The sequence below is a fragment of the Vespa mandarinia genome, chromosome 7, assembly GCF_050613455.1.
Source record: "Vespa mandarinia isolate Hongniang chromosome 7, ASM5061345v1, whole genome shotgun sequence".
Classification (NCBI taxonomy): Eukaryota; Metazoa; Arthropoda; class Insecta; order Hymenoptera; family Vespidae; genus Vespa; species Vespa mandarinia.
In genome coordinates this window covers 4,927,078-4,947,919 of record NC_140816.1, presented here as the reverse complement: position 1 = coordinate 4,947,919, position 20,842 = coordinate 4,927,078, and the positions used below count along the sequence as shown (strand labels likewise).

General features: G+C 28.2%; 3 protein-coding genes across 8 annotated transcripts; 2 read left to right on the top strand and 1 right to left on the bottom strand.

The window, feature by feature from the left end:
* The first annotated feature begins 116 nt into the window (after nucleotides 1-116).
* Nucleotides 117-15,338, top strand: Alg10 (alpha-1,2-glucosyltransferase Alg10). Of its 3 annotated transcripts, none has more exons than XM_085658377.1 (5): nucleotides 120-427; nucleotides 537-867; nucleotides 978-1,117; nucleotides 1,211-1,247; nucleotides 14,705-15,338. In XM_085658377.1, the coding sequence occupies exons 1-5, from the start codon at nucleotides 239-241 to the stop codon at nucleotides 14,764-14,766; spliced, it is 759 nt and encodes a 252-aa protein (XP_085514503.1). In that variant the 5' UTR covers nucleotides 120-238; the 3' UTR covers nucleotides 14,767-15,338. The 3 variants fall into 3 exon arrangements, with proteins under 3 accessions (XP_035719730.1, XP_085514503.1, XP_085514504.1); XM_085658378.1 differs by lacking the exon at nucleotides 14,705-15,338 and adding an exon at nucleotides 9,632-9,654 and having other exon boundaries at nucleotides 122-427; XM_035863837.2 differs by lacking the exon at nucleotides 14,705-15,338 and having other exon boundaries at nucleotides 117-427; nucleotides 1,211-3,731.
* On the bottom strand, nucleotides 5,024-15,475 carry GlcAT-P (Glucuronyltransferase P). 4 transcript variants are annotated; one of them, XM_035863840.2, is made up of 7 exons: nucleotides 12,561-12,789; nucleotides 8,604-8,729; nucleotides 7,750-7,831; nucleotides 7,461-7,651; nucleotides 6,940-7,345; nucleotides 6,451-6,608; nucleotides 5,024-6,113 (listed from the first exon to the last, which is right to left on the bottom strand). In XM_035863840.2, exons 4-7 carry the CDS (start codon nucleotides 7,638-7,640, stop codon nucleotides 5,715-5,717), a joined length of 1,143 nt encoding a protein of 380 aa, XP_035719733.1. In that variant the 5' UTR covers nucleotides 7,641-7,651; nucleotides 7,750-7,831; nucleotides 8,604-8,729; nucleotides 12,561-12,789; the 3' UTR covers nucleotides 5,024-5,714. The 4 variants fall into 4 exon arrangements, with proteins under 4 accessions (XP_035719733.1, XP_035719732.1, XP_035719731.1 ...); XM_035863839.2 differs by lacking the exons at nucleotides 8,604-8,729; nucleotides 12,561-12,789 and adding an exon at nucleotides 15,337-15,475; XM_035863838.2 differs by lacking the exon at nucleotides 8,604-8,729.
* A 2,464-nt stretch (nucleotides 15,476-17,939) lies between these two features.
* On the top strand, nucleotides 17,940-20,530 carry MetRS-m (Methionyl-tRNA synthetase, mitochondrial). The gene is made up of 6 exons (XM_035863836.2): nucleotides 17,940-18,556; nucleotides 18,628-18,902; nucleotides 19,000-19,231; nucleotides 19,302-19,537; nucleotides 19,637-19,871; nucleotides 19,957-20,530. The coding sequence occupies exons 1-6, from the start codon at nucleotides 18,421-18,423 to the stop codon at nucleotides 20,520-20,522; spliced, it is 1,680 nt and encodes a 559-aa protein (XP_035719729.1). The 5' UTR covers nucleotides 17,940-18,420; the 3' UTR covers nucleotides 20,523-20,530.
* Nucleotides 20,531-20,842: the final 312 nt, after the last annotated feature.

Sequence of the window (20,842 nt, the reverse complement as noted above, 5' to 3'; positions counted from 1 at the left end):
ATAATAGTAATAGACTCATATACAAACTTTCTTTGTTAACAATATTATAATACTTATATAACTGTGATACTTACTGTTTATATAATATTACATTTTTTTTCTTCGGACATATATATTACGTATTTGCTGGCACATGCTATAGGTTAGATGATTGTGTAGACGTTACATCCTGAAGTTAGATTATATTTATTTGTTAATAAAATAAGCAAGTTTTTTTATTTTTTTTTTAACGAAAATTATGACATTGTTAAAAAGAAATTCTCGATCGATTTATTATTCGGTATATAAATATGTCTTGTCTGTAATATTCATTATAAGCACTGCATCACTTTTTATATATTTAAATAGAATCCAACCGCATTATTTTATTGATGAAATGTTTCATATACCTCAAGTTTTGCATTATTGCGATGGAAATTTTACAGTGGTAAACAGTTTCTCTTTTTATAATTTTTACTAATATATAATAGCGACAAATAGTTTATAATATTTGTTAAATTACTTAGTAAAATATGTAATTATTTATTTACTTTTAGTGGGATTCTAAAATAACAACTTTACCTGGCTTATATTTTCTCACTGCTGCAATATTATCCCCTTTAAATCTTTGTAATATATTGTATATAAGATGTATCAATTTATTCGGTACATTTGCAAATCTTTATCTTACGTATTCTTTAATGAAACAAATACATAAAAATAAGTGGGAAGATTGGATACAATTAGAAGTAGCATATAATATTACAATGTTTCCTCCATTGTTTTTCTGGTTTTTTCTATATTATACGGATGTTCTATCTGTTAACATCGTTTTATTGATGTTATTATTACATTTTCGAACATATTATAAAATTTCAGCTTTCGTTGGTATGTATAATAACATATAATATATATTTTCTTTCGTATTTAGCAAACACACATATTCTTTGAAATAATAAGAATATATATCGTTACATTTTATTTGTTATATTATATAGGATTATTAAGCATACTGGTCAGACAAACAAATGTTATTTGGGTTATATTTCTTGCTATGGAACGTATTGTGGATTTATTACATCAACATATGCAAAAACCTATAACATCTACGGCCATTAATACACCAATTCATTTAAAGGTAAGTAAAGGATATTATATTTAAGGGCAAACATATGATATATTTTTATATAATTTTTGTGAACAATATATGATAAAATTATGTACTTTCTAGTTATTATGGAAGAGTATAATGGACAAAGTAAATAATGGTAAAATTTCATTTATTAAATTCTTTATTGAAATAAGTATTAATCTTTTTCCCTACATAATGGTAGGTGTAATATTTTTAATCTTTCTTATTTGGAATGGAGGTATTGTAGTTGGAGATCGTACTGCACATGTACCTGTGATTCATATATCACAATTATTTTATTTTTCTCTTTTCATATTTTCTTTCTTATGGCCTTACATGATTTCTCATTATTTAAAATTTTTTCAAAATATACAGGATCATTGGATCTTATCAAGTTTAATTTTTGCACTTATAACAATTATAGTCCATTGCAATACTCTTGTTCATCCGTACGTATTAGCAGATAATAGGCATTATACATTTTATATATGGAACAAATTTATGGGCAAATATGTTATTTTCAAATATATCTTAATACCTGTATATTGTTTTACGATTTATAGTACACTGTATGGTATAAGTCATATAAGATTTGCAACACAAATCAATTTTATTTTTTGCACAGTTATTGTTCTTATACCACAATTATTATTAGAACCACGATATTTTATTATACCATATATTTTTTATCGTTTAAGTATGAGAAAACCCAAAACTTGGCAAATTATAATGGAATCACTTACGAATTCAGTTATCAATTTTTTACAATTTTTCATATTTATTAATAAAGTATTTTATTGGGAAGATCAAACTTATCCCCAGAGAATATCTTGGTGAGATAATAATTCCGAAAATATATAGTTGATTAATCGTTAATAAAGTCATGAATCTATTTCGATCAGATTCATTTATATAAAAGCACATACATCATTAATATATAAAAAAATTCATTATATATATAAAAAAATTTATCAGTTTATATTACACATTGAAACCGACGACAAAATTGTATCTAAGATATAATTAGATATACATTTCATTTCTGAATGATTTCGTTTCAGTATCTTAAAATAGACTAGTACAGACTTCAACATATATATATTCAAGCTTTTCTATTTTCTTCCCATTGTGCTAATATTAAGTTAAGACTTTTTAATTGTGAGTATTTTTTGTTATCCTTAATAACGTGCAATATATTTACAAGGTACTATAAATCAATTGAAAATTATTAAAATAAAATAAAGGTTGTTTTCTCTCTCTCTCTTTTTTTTTTTTTTTTTTTTTTTTTTTTTTTAACAAAAAACAAACTCGTTCTTAATTCTTTTTATTTAGTATTTGTTCATCATATACAGTCTCTGTAGTTCCAATATTAACAGTCACACGAAATTAGAATAAATTGATGAATGAATTTGAGAATACTTCTTACATATATGAAAACAATTTTTTTTTCATAGTATTTGTGATCAGTCCTCGCATATAATAATTTTATAGTGTTTTTATCACTAATGTTTCACACGTACATACGCGTAGCATAATCCATAATATATATGATTTAAATTTGACGATTTATATAATAAAAATCATTTCGACGTTTATCTAACTTTCGTTTTATTTCGTCATTAATTTCTTTTTATAATTATCGTCACAAAATGTATCATATACAATTTGGAAAGCATATGTACATTTGAATATTGGAATCTTATAAGAAAATGATTCCAAATTTATAAACAGGAGTTAAATTTCATTTATATTATTTATCAAGAAAGAGTGATACTTTTGTTTATTGTTGATATTATTAATATAATAGAACATATTTTTTGAATTTTATTATTGTATTTATCATATTATTGCTTGATACTCTTTACATCAGTATAATAATGCATCTACAATATACTATACAATGCATTGTAAGAATTAACGACATATCTCCAAATTAAGCCTAAACCTAAATGAACTAATTTATTATGGGATGACAGCATTATTTAAACTTAATTATATCTAATTTTTCATTTATATTTTAAAAGGGATTACTAAGTAGATACTTTGATACAAAAATCATAAGACGTATACTTGAGAAATAAAAATTATATAAAGATTTTTTTGTACATTGCAAAACTGATTTGCAGCAAAAATATATATATGTATACGTACATATTTGTTTTTTTACCGACTTCTGTATTACACGATAAATGGAATAATCTGATCTTGCATCTCTCGCGTTATCCCTGATTTTTACCACGTCCCTCGTAATATATATATATATATATGCCTAAAAAGAAATCGAGCAAAAAAATTGAGATGCTATTGTAAGTGAAAACTCATTGTAATATTATTACTTTGTATATAAATCCTTGAGAAAAGATTTTCTATTAAATATCTAATAATTTCCTCTAGGCTACATATGAGTAGTACTTAGTATAGAATTTTTCATAGTAATGCAATTACTAATTCGTGATTGTATTTTTTTGATAAGAAAGTGTTGTTATTTTTTTTTTGTCTTTTTTGGTATATATATACTTTTTTTTTTTGTTATCGGAACGATTACATTCTTTGGCTTTACACAAATCTGTTGAGAATATAACTGACGCTTTTACAAATAAAAATTATTCAAATGTTGACAGCCATAACTCGATATGCAAAACTTTTCCTATTTTCTCTCTCTCTCTCTCTCTCCCTATCTCAAAAAAAAATGATCAACGAATGAATTATTCGAAAAAAAAACGATGCGCACTTTGCTTAATAATCTACATACTTCGACGAGCTACCTGCCGATTAAGCTAATCAACATTAGTTACTAAGCCGCAAATAGAACAAAAAAAATATTAATTTCTTTTTGCTATTACAATATGTGATATTTATACCTTTTTGCCTAGGAAGCACGGCATGATCTTTATGTACAAATAAATCATTTTACAATAATGCAATATTGAGATCACATTATCGAATTCACGATGTTTATTTGACTGATAAGTTTCTCTCTCACATGAAAGTTCAAAGATAATTTAAATAAGATGAGAAGATCACCTACCAACAAAGAATGATTATAATAATGATTTATGATTATTAATGACCATGGATAAGATATGCACAAAAAAAAAAGAAAAAAAATCAAAAAATCTTTGACAAATAAGCCAATGATTATAAAAGTGATCTAAGTCGTTTGAGATGTAAAAAGACATATTTCATCTTTCACAGTTTGTTTAAAAAATTTTTAAATAACATAAAAGAATTATTTCTCAAGAATAAATATATTTATTTTTATTTATGGTCGTCATTATAAAAAAAAAAAAAAAAAACAATTTTTAAATAAATCAAACTTGATTGTTAATACATCTCAAAACGAAAAATATATATGATTTGGATCACTTTTTTTATAATCACCAGTTCAAATATCCTTGGATTTTATATTTTTATCTAATAAAAGGATTTTCTTCGCAAGATATTAATTCAATATACCGTTTTTCATAGAATATTCTTCCGGCTTAATAATATGCCACATTGGTAATACTTATTTACAATATTATATTATTGTTCAAAAAGCTTTAAAATGGAATCGATATCCAATGTGTCTGATAAAAATCGGAAGTTGAAATTTGTGATTGTGACATGACTGCATAGACTGTCCAAATACGGTACACAAAGAAAAATCTCATAATTACTATTAATATTTCATTAATACAATTAAGTGCATATTTGGAGGCTTAGGCAGATTCGATTTGTGTTCCGAGCTCTCACACTTTCACTATGTATTTACTGGTCCAAGATAGTTACTCGCTTTTCTTTTTTTTTTTTTTTTACATTGCTTCCCTCATTTTTCTTGCTTTCTCACAAAAATCTTTCACTATCACTATGCTCACTAGAATCAATTTAACTCACCTCAATTGGTCATTAGTCTGTATTGTTCGCGGGAGAATATTTTTGTGTGTGTATGTATGTATGTATGTATGTATGTATGTATGTATGTATGTATGTATGTATGTATGTATGTATGTATGTATGTATGTATGTATGTATGTATGTATGTATGTATGTATGTATGTATGTATGTATGTATGTATGTATGTATGTATGTATGTATGTATGTATGTATGTATGTATGTATGTATGTATGTATGTATGTATGTATGTATGTATGTATGTATGTATGTATGTATGTATGTATGTATGTATGTATGTATGTATGTATATGTATATGTATATGTATATGTATATGTATATGTATATGTATATATATATATATATATATATATATATATATATACATCCACACATAATTTAAAATGCACTATATCAACACTATGGTACAGTAAACCATACTACTGCAATGCAGGAGACTCATTTTCGATCTCATGGCTATGAGGTAAAAGTCTGCCTTTAAATTAAAAGTTAGATCAAAGGCTTCGCCGTCATTATGATGGTTCAGCTTAAGAACACCCCGTTTTTCTTCTTCTTCTTTTTCTTCTTTAGATTACACGTAGGAGAAATACTTTAGGCACTAAATCACATAGCTTTTTTTTCTTGCACCTATCCGTTAGAAACAGGTCCGAGAAACAAAACGGACGAGTACTCGAGACTTTTATCTTCGGCAAATAATTACCGGACATCATACTATTTGTTCCTTCAATTTAACGAGATTTGTCGACCCATAGAGTTTCATATTCAATGGTGCACTTGGTTCATTCTTTTTTGTTTGCGTATGCCACGCGAGTACTTTTGTACAATTGTCTGCCAATAATTGTACGTCTCGTGGTTCTAACGGTGCAAGACTCTTCAAGAAACCATCTTCCTCGTAACCAGCTCTAAACGGCATCGTGGCGTTTGGCCTTTGAAGTAAAAATTTAACGTTCACGGCAAATCCTGCCATGTCAACTGGAAACTTACGACCAGCGACCCATCCATCATAAAAACCAGCAAACGTTCCGTTCTTTATAATCGGAGAACTCAAACCAAATTTGGTACAAAGACCAACCGGAAACATTGACACAGTTTTCGTTTTACGAATCTGAAAATTAGTATTTGTGAAAATATTTAGATATAAGTGTGTGTATGTGTGTCCGTGCTTGCGTGTGTATGCGTGTCCGTGCTTGCGTGTGTATGTGTTATAATATTATCATTTAATAATATCTTCGTGTTATCAACTTATACGAGCATATCTAATTTAGAGATAAATGATATAATAGGATATTGATCGGATACAAATCGACAAACAATTAAATGTTACTCCGATTAAATTAACGATTAGAAACTAATATCTTGTTGATTTAAAAAAAAGATATTCAAGCTTGAAATCTGCGTATTTGTAAAGAGTTTTAAAGGAATAATCGTAGAAGCCGTATTACCTCGTCGAACAAAGCTATGTCATAGGTGTTATCATCATCAGCGAAATAAAGTACACCTTTCGTTGCATTTGCTCTTATCCATTGCAAGCCACGATTTCTGTTAGAAACGCCACGTGGTTTTGCACCATTTTTAAATTTATATTTTTCTGGCATCGGCGCTGAAACGAATAACGATCGTTACTTTATTCGTATTATTTATTAATACAAGTATATATATATTTATCACGTGAAAAAATCAAAATGAAATTTATCGATCACTGAAATGTTCTTTCGTTAGAAATATTTTATCTCTAAAGTGATCGTCAATTGATCCACTTGGTTCAATTAATTTTCGACGACTTCTATGTATATACATATACATATACACACACATATTTTATTATGGATGAGAGTTATTAAAAATATAAACGTTCCGTGCTAAGAAAAACGGTTTAAACAATGACGAAAGATCTTTAATTAAAAGATTATCAATAATAAAAAAAGACTCACCTGTTAGATGATCGAATTTTAAACCCGTACGTTCGAGTAATCTCGTAACTTGTTTTGTGGCTACGTATGCATCCTCTATTACGAGCCAATGAACATTTTTAACTAACATAAGCGTGTGAGACATCCTAGTGAGCTCTGGAATTTGTTCTGGTCTACGATAAGTCGGTGTTATAATGTAGAGAGGATCCAAAGATATTTCATTCTTCGTGGACGATGATGATAAGGAAGGCATACATGCGACGTTCGAAGTGACAAGTTTTGAACAAGGTCGTAAAATTCGCGAATCGTTTTCCGTAATTTCAAGAACATTTTTATTGAGTTGATACCATATTTCTTTGATCAATAATGTACCAACTTCTGGACTGAGACCATTCAAATCTTGTACTCGACGTACCGCGTTCATTACCTGTGAATTTATTTTTATTTTAAGAAAAATTATATGATGAAAAAAAAACCATATATATATAAATTTTTTGTATTCTGTATTTTATTTTTTAATATCAATAATTAATTTCTATTACCATATCTGAGGTAAACCTTGGGAACTTAATCTGATGAGATTCGACTTCATCATCGATAGATCCACCGGCACTAAAATCGATCGCCTGATCGAATCTAACTCCTGTAGACAGGTGATATTGATAAAATACCACACAAACACCAATCAAGGCGATCACTCCCATTTTCATGGACGGTTTCATCTTACAAATGCCTGTAACAATGACAATTATTAAAACATTCCTTTATGTTCGATCGTTCATTGCAAAAAAAGATAATGATATTAAATTCTTTAATTTATTCCTATAATACCTGGATGATAATGCTGTACACATTGAATATCTTGCCTACGTCGTCGTCGTTTTTCTTTTCTATGACTTTAACGTCTTCTGACCTGTGAAAAATATATAAATTTATGATTGTATTCTACATTTTTGATAAGAAAAGATATAATGATCATTAAATACGATAACGTATATTTACAATCTATTTATGAATTTCATTTTAGATAATGAAATAATCAAACTAATATCTTGATAACACATGAATACCTCTGATAGATATTATTACTTTTGATAGATATACAAATGTGCAAAAAAGAAATTAAAAAAGTGATAAGCCATGAAATAATGTTTAGTTATCGTCTACCTTGTTATGACAATAATTTATATGTGACAAGTAAAAACGAATTTTCATTTTGATTATGAAAAATTATTTATCTTATTTTTAAATGATTCAATTTATTAATTTAACAAAAATTTGGATATGATTTTTGTGAATTTTATTTGAACAGATAAAACAAAATATTTTCAAATATCACCATAGAAATTATATATTTTTATTGAATCGAATATATCTATACATACACATACATACACACACATGCATAAAAATTAATTAATTTTATATATTTATATATATAATATAATATATATAATATTTATATCAATTAAAACGATTATAGATAGATACATATACATATATAAACATATAAGTACTTGAATACAGAGATAATTATATTACTATTTATTATACTTATAGATAAATAAATAAATAAATATATATATATATATACTCATCAATTTATAAATTTATCAACGCTATTATCAAATTTATCAATAAACTCGATCAATTATATATGAATGGCAAAACTATAATATACGTACAAGCATGTATCTCGAGGAGGTTACAGAAACGCGTGGATAAACTTTCAGCGACATGCAGCGAAGGCGTAATGCGATAAAAGAACAGGAAGAACATCCGTCGTGAGTTGAAATTTTGTCGATAAACCGCTATTAATGTATCCGAAAGACAACGATAAGATAATGTAAAATCGAATCTGGTCTTGTAAAATGAATCGACAAATTTCTCATGGAACGAGATGGAAATTTGTGAGCTGAGAGAGAGAGAGAGAGAGAGAGAGAGAGAGAGAGAGAGAGAGAAAAAGAGAAAGAGAGAGAAAACACGTGATTCGTTCGTCGATACGAGTCGTCTATTATGTCTCTTCCTATGGCGAACAAAGCGACCAATTAAGCCATCATCAACCAGGATCCGCGATGTAACATAAAAACGTTTTTCCGCTTGCGATCGTCCACCTTTACCTTTTTTTCTTATTCTATTCGTCATCTCGACAAATTATACATTTACATATGAGGGTAATTTTTGAAAAATACACTAGTTTATTTTTTTTTTTTTTTTTTTTTATATGTAAAACAAAGCCGCAAATTTTTATAATAGCCACATTAAAATCCATTTTAGTTTAATTCATGTATACGTATCGTGTTTGCGATTGATATTATTTGATTAAAAAAAAAAAAAAGAAAAAAAAGAAAAAAAGTTAAACATAAACTCATCATTCATTATTTGTATAATATAAATAAAAATAAGATGTTTGGCTTCATTCACGTATAAATATTTGATAAAAAATTTGTTTAAAATATAACATTTAAAGTGAATATTAAATTCTAAAAGTTATTTTAAAAGTTCTATATCATGAATGTTTGCCATTTAATATTCAATGATAATTTGCATCGATGATACGTGGATCAAAAAAAAAAAAAAAAAAAAAAAAGAAATTATTTTCAGCTCCATAGAACTATCGTGTATGGCATCCTATAATCTAAAACTCTTTCACTCTTCAACATCTATAAACTAAGCCATAATCTGCATAAAATAATCTATCGTGTTTTACTAGATGGATAATATACAAGGACGTCACTAACACACACGTGCCGTTCTAATCGATGTGCGTGCGATCACACGACTAACATATACGTTCTCTGCATAATGCATAATATTGCTACGTATAAGTATCTCGCACGCAACCTACTTGATATTAAAAAGAAAGAAACAAAAAAAGAAAAAAAAATAGAAACACAATAAAAAAATGAGAAAAGAAAAGTAAAGAAAGGTACAACTCTAGAATAAAAAGGACAACAAAAATGTTGAATGTATATATATATAAACTAACAGTCAATAATAATGCGTCACATTCGATTACATGTCGTACGGGACGTTTCACCTTTCATATTACCTATTCGTGTAGAAAAAAATATAATCGTGTTTATTTCTATTGAACGTTCATATTGGTGATACGTATAGAATAAATTGTTGATAGTGGTTATTGTTTTGGTTTCTTCAAGAGGCATTTTCATTAATTTTTATTCTAGTAATTATATTATGGATTATTATTATTATTATGTGTAAGAAGTAGTTAATATTTTAATGAATTAAAAATCGGTTATGACTTCTTTCAACTTCAGAATCAACTTCGAAATTTTTTAATATATTAATTTCTAATATTAAGTTCTTTCTTTAGAATATTTAAATATTCGATTTTAGAATATTAAATTTGTAATTATCCTCATTGGATATATATGATGTATGTATGTATGTTCCTAAATTAAACGAAAGAGATTAATTTTGTTTCTATACACATTATTATTATATATATACATGCATATATATATTTATAAGTAGGAAATTTGAATCTGTTCCAAAGATAATATTTAGAAAAAGAAAATATAAATCACTGTTCCTACTAACATCATTTAATTTAAATTTTAAATGGATTAAAGTGTGTGAATCAAGTGAGTAAAAATAATTAAGACGCTTTTAGTTTATTTTTCTTTTTTCTTTTTTTTCTTTTTTTTTTGCTTCTTTCTCGTTTATCGCATATTAAATAAAATTGTAGTCAACAATTTTGAAAATTGTCTACTATTATATTATTATTTTAAAAATTCTACGAATATTAGATCTTGAACTTCATTTATCTTTTTTATTTCATCGTTTTTAACCCAATTTGTCATACCAATATTATATACACATGACATATCAGTCAATGATTATATGAAAATGATCTAAATTTTATAAATTAAAAAAAAAAAAAAATTCTTTTAATTTTAAATTAAAAAATGTATTAAAACTACTAATACTCCTTGTAAAATTATTCGAATTCGTAAAAACTTGATAGATCCAATAAAGCAGATATTCATGATTGTGCGTAGAACGGGTTATCTACCGACAGGCAAATTTTACATATTAACATTTGAAATAAAAGAGAAATTTTTTTTATAGTACATTTTCGTATAATTAAATTTGAAGAAGAATGACAATGGAGATATGTGATAAGATAAATTGAATTTAAAAAAAAAAAAAAAAAAAAAATTAATTAGAAACTCTTATTATTTTAACAAAAAAGAAAAAATCAAATGATTTAAATGAATTAAATTAAATTATAAGATGAATTAAAATAAATAGAATTAAATTAAATTGATATTCTAAAAAACGAAAGATTAAGAAAAATTATTATCGTAAAAAGTAGATAATTATTTGATCAAGTGTTTATCTAATGATTAATCTAAATCCAAATTTACATTGTTCTCGAAAGGATTAAAAAATTACTATAGCGTATATCGAAAGAAAAAGAGAGAGGGAGAAAAGCGTCGAGATATACGAAATGGTAAATATACAACGAGTGAGGTATACTTTAACTATAAAACGTAAGCGAACCATAACCATTGAACACGTGCTACAGCAAATTCAACAGAAAGTATCCCGCCCTCGTATCGCGGCTTAACCGCATGCATGAACGCAAATGAAGTTGACGTTTTTTTTGCGGTAGAATAAACGAGAACAAACTAACAAAATTATATAGGTGTACATTATCTACATATGTATATGTGTATCACTCATATATTTGATACGATAGGTAAATATATACATATGTACATAGATATGTATGTATTGTTATCTTCGACTTGAAATTTTCTCGTACAGTTACGTAAGCAATAATTGAAAACAAGTATTAATAATACATATATATTACGCATAATTAGTGTGACGTAAAAATAAACGAAAACATCTTATCTCAAGGAAAAAATAAAGAACAAGGAAATAAAATAAAAAGGGGAACAATAAAAGCAGTTTTTTTTTTTTTTTTTTTTTTTTTCTTGCGATCAAGTATCTGATACTGTTACAATTCTCGTTTTCAATACTTTCAAAATATTTTCCGAAATATTGTGAGAATGATAAATAAGTAATATATCACTTAGATATCAGTCTCGCGTGAACGCACCAAATCCACCCACAACGGGATGATAGGAGGAAATCGCGTGACTGAAAGTTTGAAAGTCCGATTTAATTACATCTTGCGGCAACGGGAGTACACACATACACACACACACACACATATATATATATATAAATATATATATTTGCGTATATATGAATGCGCGTTTTAGATTGAAGCACGCGAAACGTGCGTTGAGGTTTAATATGAGAAGTCGTTACGCGTGATCGAGCCTACTCCGTGAAATAAAATTAAAAAAAAAAAAAAAGAAAAGGAAAAAAAGAAGAAGAAAAAAAGAAAAGCAGAGAAAGAAAAGAAAGAAAAAAAGAGGAGAAGAGAGAAATAAAAATGTCGCTATTATTATCACAGAACTTATACTCTTCTACGATTTTTTGATCTCAATCGTGGAAAAATAGAAAATAAAGATACAAAGGCGAGAAAGAAGAAAAATAAAAATAAAAAAAAACAGTCGCCTCCTCCTCCTCTTTCTCCATCTTTTTTCTCCTAATCGTCGGTTCTAAAATTATTTTTAGCTATAACATTTTGCGCTTACTCCTGAGAGCGTACTAACAGCATGTCGGCCGAATTCGTACGTCTTCTCCTCTCATTGGTTATTCTCTTTGGCATGATTCATCTCACTATCGGTTTTTGTATGCGCGCGCGCGCGCGCGCGTTCGTATGTGCACGTCGTTTTCTCTATTACTTTCCCATAAACGAAAAATTTAACGTCTATAAATTAAAGTTTTATCCAATGATCGAAAAAGAAGAAGAAGAAGAAGAAATGGGGGAAAAAAAAAAAAATATATATATATATATATATATATATATATATATATAAAAGAAAAAGAAGAAAAAAAGAAAAATTAATAAATTTCTTCGTAACCGAACGAGCGAACAACGCGAACGAAACGCGTGCACGCTCGTCGCCGAGCCGCGACTGACGAACTTGGGAATCGTCTGCGGCCGCAGTAACTCGCCTACTATCCACTAACTCGACCTCGGAAATTCATTCGGGTTAGATCGGAATGGCGCAGCGCGCGGTCGGTCTATCTCGCGCATATAGTGCCCGCATTTGCTTGAATTTTACGCGCCTCGTACGATGTATCTCTATCCATGTTTGTATATACGTATATATATATATATATATATATGTATATCTTGAGCACCGTAAAATCTTCTTTTACGAGACAGCCTTCGTTCTTCTATCAGGATACTAAATAATTCTTGAAAAATGCGAATTTGTCCTTATGATTCGTTCTTATGTATGTACATATGTATATGATATATAGATATATATATATGATATATTAATATATCTACATATGTATATACGTATGTATGAATATAGATAATTCCTTTCTAATTTCATTTATTGCTTGATATCGATCATCGAACTTATTAATTTATTTATCATTTCATATACAGGGAGACATTTTGAATTGCATACACACGAGAAACGATAAGTAGGTCAATGAATAATAAAGAAAGTCGATTGAGAGGTGTTCTTATGTCAAATCTAAATTTAAGTAAATATGTTTATGAAATACAATAAAAATATAGAAGAATTCAATTTGTGAATTAATATATTAAATAATCCGCATAACTTTAATGTGACAACGTAGTACCTATGTATTTAGAAAAAAATATATTTACGGAACTATTTCTATATATTATACTTGTATAATTATCTATAAAACTTTCCATTTATTCAATGATTATAGATAAAATGTCATCATCCAGCAAATACTACAGAATACCAATGAAAAAATTTAACAATATAAAAATAAAAAATTATCGCGTTTCTTGAAATATTATCAAGGAAAAAAGGAAAATGAAATGTTCCAATGTTAAAAGAAAATAAACGAATAGAAAAAAAGAAAATAATTTATATTATTAAAATTAATCATGATTTTATATGATAAATTAGAAGATAATCATCGAACAATCAAAACTTACAAGCTTGTTTTCCTCTACTTTCTGCACTCGCATCAAGAAAGTATCGTATCATATAACTACTAAACGTGACGGTTCAGCGTTTAAATGACTAAAAGAGAACATTGAGAAAGAGAAAGAAAGAGAGATATAGATGAGTTATGTACCTATATCTATCGTTTCTAACGCGTTCCCCTTTGCTACAAGAAGTATATTCAAGAGAAACGACTACCTTATAACCAAGTCGTAAGGAAACGGATAATTCGATAATTCACGTGACCTAGTCACGTGCTACTTCCGCGCTTTTATTTGACTCTATTGATTTCTATGTTTCTTTCTCTTCGATAACCAATATATATATATGTTAGTAGCTCTCACGTTGTTAAAGTTGCGTGTTCGTTTTAATAAATATTAGAGGAAGGATAAATCGTACGAAACGAGTACGATCGATTTATAAACGAATTAATGATGATTCTCTTTACATAATAAATCTCTTACCAGATGCAAACATATAATTTATGATTTATACGATGATAAATGAAATAATAATTGTATGAGCTTTTGAAAAATAAATGAAAAATAAAGTTAAATATAAAGAAAAAAGAAAAAACGTTTTGTTTCGTTTCGTTTCATTTCGTTTCGTTTCGTTTCATCTGAAAGAGTTGGTTGAAAAAGTTTTGCTATTTGATGTATGTATCTGTTTTGATAGGACTTACAGTAATCGGAAATCTCTTTGAATTTGATGACTTTTTTTTTTGTTTATAGGGGAAAGGAAAGGGAGAAGGGGCCCGACAACAGTGCTTTTCGTGTGGCGTGGTGGTCGATAACCACAGTCAGCAGATACCATGTGATGTCTCTCGCTCGCTCTCTTTTCCGTTCCTCTCCTTCATTCTCTCGCTACACCTCTCTAGTGTATATACTGGCATATTGATCCAGACTACCAAGACATATGTGTAACATATAGTAGAATCTGGGAAGCTTAATTAACGGATCTTTCGATATTGCAATAAGTAATGCAACTTGCTGCGAACTTGACGACAGATGCATTTCACGCATTTATCGAGAATTATCAAACGTTTTCTCAATAACGATTTGAAAGAAACGAAAAGAATATTATTTTGATCTCGTTCGCTTTAAGATATTCATATATATAATTTTTGAAAATACAATTTTTGAAATACAAATACAAATAATTAAAAATATTTCGAATATTCGTAAAATGATGCGAATTAAAATAACCGAGTAAACGAAACGTAATACGATAATACGCGAATAAATGAGAAGCTGGCGAAGCATAATATAAAATTTCATGGTTGGAAAGAGGCGAATTAAATGAGAATGATCATAAAAAATGTTGATATATGAAGAATTTATACACGTTGATATAGTATACTCACCTAGTAAGCTAAAACTTGATCGTCCAAGCACAATTGCGAAATGTTCCGGAAATTACGATTGCGGAATCGAAAACATGTTCTTCTCCTTCCAATAAACTTCGCTTCCTCAAGCAAGATCTTCACTTGGTGAGATGATGGAAACAGTGACTCCTACTCAAAAGAAGGAAATGAAAAAACTCAATAATGATCGATTCATTGGAAATATATAAGAGATTTGTACAGTCCAATTATTTTCTTTTTAATTTTTTCTTTCTTAAAGGAAAGATAAAGAAATTTAATAACGAACGTAATATTCCAAATGGTTGAAAATAATATCAAAAAGGAGGTATCTTCACTACTCATGATCATAGCGATTATTAAGTTATCTTCTCGACTGTGAAAAGCAAACGTGCCATGGTCGACATTGTTACTATGACAAATCTATTACAACGCAAAAATTCACTAACTTATCTACGATATTTAATAACACACTACGATATCTTTATGTACCTTAAGATTTAAAATATTTTTTTTCTCTATTTATTTTCATTTTTTTTTTATTTTTCTTTTTTTAAATCTCAAACATTTATCTACCATGTCCGAATATTTTTTTTAAGAGAAATATTTTATATAATAACTTTTGATCTAATTAATGAAAATAAAAAAAAAATAAAAGATTTTACACGACTCGCAAATCTTGCGTCATGTTACCTTAATGAAAATACATTTGAGATATAAGACTGATATCGAAATTACATTAGAATGTTCGACAATGATTTATTATTCAATTTGATATATTCGATAATACGCGAACGTTTGACTACTCGATAATCGAACGGATTTTTCTAATATTCGAATATTTATAAAAAGAAAATATTGGTAAGGTTACATTAATCTGAATTATTTCAATTTAAATTGAACGAAAAAAAAATAAAAACAAAAGACAAAAACATTTATTATTGAATTTTATATTTAAATTGTAATTGCTAAACAATATGTAAGAATTACTTGGAAAAAAATTTTTTTTTTCTTTTTTTCTTCATACATGAAATTGATAAATTGGAAATCTATGCAATAAAATCATACATACACATATACCTATGTATATGCAATATAGATATCTCTATTTTTAGAATTGTTCGATATAAAAAAGATAATAATAGTTCTAGGCTCGAAAGACGATCGTTGGTAGAACCAATCTAAGTGATAATCCAGGTTGAAAGCTTATTAGCAACTGCCGCGCAAAAGAGAGCTTAAACGTCATTATTAAGCTGCGTCAAATAGGTTATCACTTTGCTTATTGACCTTCCGGTATGAGTGCTAGCCCCATATACATAGTGACCCGATCTATGCAGAGATAGCGCCACTTTCTTGATCGAACTGCATTTAGAAAATTACCATCGAAAACGATGGTTGTGTTCTATTTCTATAAGAAATTCTTTTCTCGAATTATTCATTGAGAAGAATACATCATTTCATCGTATTCCAAGTATCAAATCATTTTTTTCACTCGATACTCAAATACATACGTAGCTCGAATATAAGTTATGATTTTTCAGACGAAAAAAAGTCGAGGTTAAGTTCGTACTTCTTTTTTTTTTTCAAACTCGAAAAAATGTATAAAATGTAGTTACATATATATGAAACATAAATGATTTTCCTAAAAATTGACTTTCTTTCCTTTTTTTTAATTTTATTTTTCATTTTTTCTTTCTTTCTTTTTTTTATTTCACTAAATATAATGGACAGAAACAATAATTTTGCAAAAGTTTTATCGATACATCTCTTCCATGTTTTTTCACGTCACCACGATACAACGACATTCTCGTGATACAAAGCGTTGTATCTTCTCGATTATTCTTAATCCACGTTTTAAATATATCAATGTACATAAATTCACCGACAAATATATGCTTCGAGTACTAAAGATACTTAGAGTAGGGATGAAAAATTTGGAGGAAAAAGGGGTTGAAACAATTGAGAGCTCAATTGAGAACGTACGTAATCGAAAAGGAATGTAAATGAAAAAGGTTTAAACAAAATAAACAAGAAATTATTTTTCTTTTTCTTTTTTTTTTTCTTTTTTGTTTTGAAAGTCAACAATAACAGACATACGAAATGAAAGTTAAATAATTACGAAAAAAAGAAAAATAATAGTTCAAATGCATTGGCGTAGGCGTGCATGCTTAATATGAAAATTTTCAAAGAAATTTTCTGTACGAGTAGTCGAGTCCGATATATGTGTAAAAAATTCGAAAATAAATTTCGACATAGCATTTTACTCACCATGATATTAAATAGTGTAGATGATTTTTCAACGGTGGAAAATAATCCACTTATTCGCGCGGCCTTTTAATGACGATCGTTCGAACGCGCACTAGTACAATCAACCGTCAGAAGAAATTAACGTCTACCACCCCTTCGAATGAAGGGGTGCTACTGGCATAAGGTAGGAGAACCCGTGTCCGGCTCTAACACGCAGCAATTTTCCTACTTTGCCATAGGACTTGAAACTCGCGCATGTTTCTTACGAATGATTGTTGCCTGGCAGCACCAGTCACAGCAACGGTACCATCAACCAATATACATACGTCTACAAAACATTGATGTTTTTTCAAGCTTTCCCATACTCTCTTTAATTTCCCTACTTTCAACAAGAAAGGAAAATTAATAAGAGCCAAATTGCATTTCTCCTTAATCGTTGATCAAAATGATTTCGTATTCGGAATAATTCATTATTTTTTAACTTTTTATCGTAATTTTTGTAATTTATAAATAATTTTTATGCGATTATTGTGATATCAGAATGAAGAATTATTTTCGAACGTCACCTGGCATACTTCCGATTCTATTTTAATTGATACGAAAACAGATCATTTTAAGATAGTTCTTGAATCTTTCCATTTTTCTTTTTTTTCTTTTTGTCTTCTCTTTTTATCATCTTCGTTAAAATTTTTCATTCGGTACCTTAAATCTGCGTGCGCACATGTATGATCATGTTGAGAGAGGAAATTGTGTCTAGTTCTCTCAGAGGTTATTCATCGTGAGATATTTTCATTTTTATATTGATTAAAAATATCTTTATCGCAAAAAAATTATGAAATCATGAAGTCATTAGGAATAGCTCGATTTTTACCAATAGAATTACAAGTGTCACGAAACAGAATTTTACAAAGGCATTACACAAGTGATATACTTAAAAATGTTTATATCAGTACGCCAATATTTTATGTTAATGCAGGTACATAAAATATTATGTTGTCCAATAACTTTGTATAATGTCTTTATTTACATCTTTTATATTTATGTCAGCTCCACATATTGGACATTTGTATAGTGCAACTTTAGCAGATTGTATAACAAGATACAGATCCATGCTTGGTCATTCCACATTTTTAAGCACTGGTACAGATGAGCATGGTAATAAAGTAGAAACTGCTGCAAATTTAGCTAAGATTCCAACATCAGATTATTGTACAAAAATTTCAAAACAATTCAAGGAAATGTGCGATAAATTTTCTGTGAATTATTCTGCATTTATTCGTACCACAGAACAACGTCATCTCGAGGCAGTGCATCATTTTTGGGTTGTTATATTTCTTTGATATAAATCTCATAAAGAAAGACTAATTATTATATAAGTAATGTTAATCTCGTTACAAACATACATACATACATTTTTAGAATGTTTTGGATACAAGAGGATATATTTATTTAGGAAAATATTCGGGATGGTATTGTACATCGGACGAAGCATTTCTTACAGATATAGAATTAGATGAAATAACAGATGCATCTGGTAAAACAATTAAAGTCTCTAAAGAATCTGGTCACCCTGTAGAGTGGACAGAAGAAAACAATTACAAATTCAGATTAAGTACTTTACAAGATGAATTGAAATATTGGATAAAAAGGAGTATGAAATTACATACAAGAAATTATGAAAATTATAATTTCATATTGAAAAGTATTCTTTTATTATATAGAAACTACTGTACAACCTGCAAAATATCATAAGATTTTAAGTAAGTGGATAGAAGAAGATATAGATTTGCATGACTTAAGTATATCAAGACCTACAAGTAGGGTTCCTTGGAGTATTCCAACGCCTCAAAACAAAAATCAGTCCGTATATGTTTGGTTAGAAGCATTAATAAATTATTTAACTGTATTGGGTTATCCAAATGATACATACAAGCAATTTTGGCCACCAAGTTTGCAGGTATGCTACATATGATGTATCTTGTAAAACTTAATAAGAAAAAAAAATATATATATATATATATATTTTTAATATTAATTTTATTAATATGAAATTTAGATTATTGGTAAAGATATATTAAAATTTCATGGCATATACTGGCCAGCATTTTTAATAGCTGCAGGACTTGAACCTCCTCAAACATTACTGTGTCATGGACATTGGACGGTTGATGATAGAAAAATGTCTAAATCAAAGGGTAATGTTATTTCACCTTTTGAAGCAGCTAATAATTTTACAGAAGAGGGTTTAAGATATTTCATCTTAAGAGAAGCTGTGCCTTATAGCGATGCAAGTAAGTTTATAATTTGAATCAATATGTCATTCTAATCTATAATAAAAAATAAAAGAAAAAAAAATAAACTTTTCTATTTTAATAGATTATAGTGACAATAAAATCCTAAGAACAATAAATGCTGAACTTGCTGATACATTAGGTAATTTGATTAGCCGGTGTACAGGAAAAATTATTAATCCATGGGGAGAAGTTCCTAATCCAATGGAGTTTGCTTATGTTTTAAAATCAGATATAGCTATACAAACCATAAAGATCACAGAATGCTTGGGTGATAATACACGATCCCATTATGAAGAGTATAATCTACATAATGTAGTAGATGTAACCATGGCTGCATTACGTATGGTAAATCAAATGATAGAATATCATAAGCCATGGTTACTAAGCAAAAAATTAGATAACCAAGATTCTCTTATGGAGCTCAAGGCTGTTATTTCTGTCGCATTAGAGAGCGTAAGAATATCCACTTTGGTATTGTCTCCTATTATTCCAAGATTAGCTAATAATATTCTTGATTTTTTGTTAATACCAAAAGAAAAACGCACTTGGTATGACACAGCCTCACAATATCGGGAGAAAAGTTTACCGAACGAAAGGAATTTCGATCGGAATGGTATGATATTATTTAAACGAATAAAAGTTTCATAAATTTGATACGTATGGTGATGTATTTACTGTGGCAATATATCCCATTGACCTTAATTTATATCTATCTAATTTATAGCGATGGGACGTTAATTGAGAAAAAAAAGTCATGTCTGTGTATATAGAATAGTATTTCACTTCTATATTACAGTAATATTTGAAAGACAATTAAATCGATATTATCTAATTATAACGATACGGGATATAAAATTTTGTGTACAGAAAATATTGTTTGGCATATTATAAAAGATACGATGATAGGTGGCGCATACGTATAGAGGGCAGAACGTAAGTTCACGTATATCTTCTTCTCTTTCTGACAA

Coding starts and splice junctions, on each gene's coding strand:
- Alg10 (XM_035863837.2), top strand. CDS start 239: ATGACATTGTTAAAAAGAAATTCTCGATCGATTTATTATTCGGTATAT. Junction 868..977: donor TAAAATTTCAGCTTTCGTTG/GTATGTATAATA, acceptor TATATTATATAG/GATTATTAAGCATACTGGTC. Junction 1,118..1,210: donor ATACACCAATTCATTTAAAG/GTAAGTAAAGGA, acceptor TGTACTTTCTAG/TTATTATGGAAGAGTATAAT.
- GlcAT-P (XM_035863839.2), bottom strand. CDS start 7,640: ATGAAACCGTCCATGAAAATGGGAGTGATCGCCTTGATTGGTGTTTGT. Junction 7,346..7,460: donor CAAGGTTTACCTCAGATATG/GTAATAGAAATT, acceptor ATAAATTCACAG/GTAATGAACGCGGTACGTCG. Junction 6,114..6,450: donor ACATAGCTTTGTTCGACGAG/GTAATACGGCTT, acceptor ACTAATTTTCAG/ATTCGTAAAACGAAAACTGT.
- MetRS-m (XM_035863836.2), top strand. CDS start 18,421: ATGAAGTCATTAGGAATAGCTCGATTTTTACCAATAGAATTACAAGTG. Junction 18,557..18,627: donor AATATTTTATGTTAATGCAG/GTACATAAAATA, acceptor TATTTATGTCAG/CTCCACATATTGGACATTTG. Junction 19,232..19,301: donor GAAATATTGGATAAAAAGGA/GTATGAAATTAC, acceptor TTTATTATATAG/AAACTACTGTACAACCTGCA.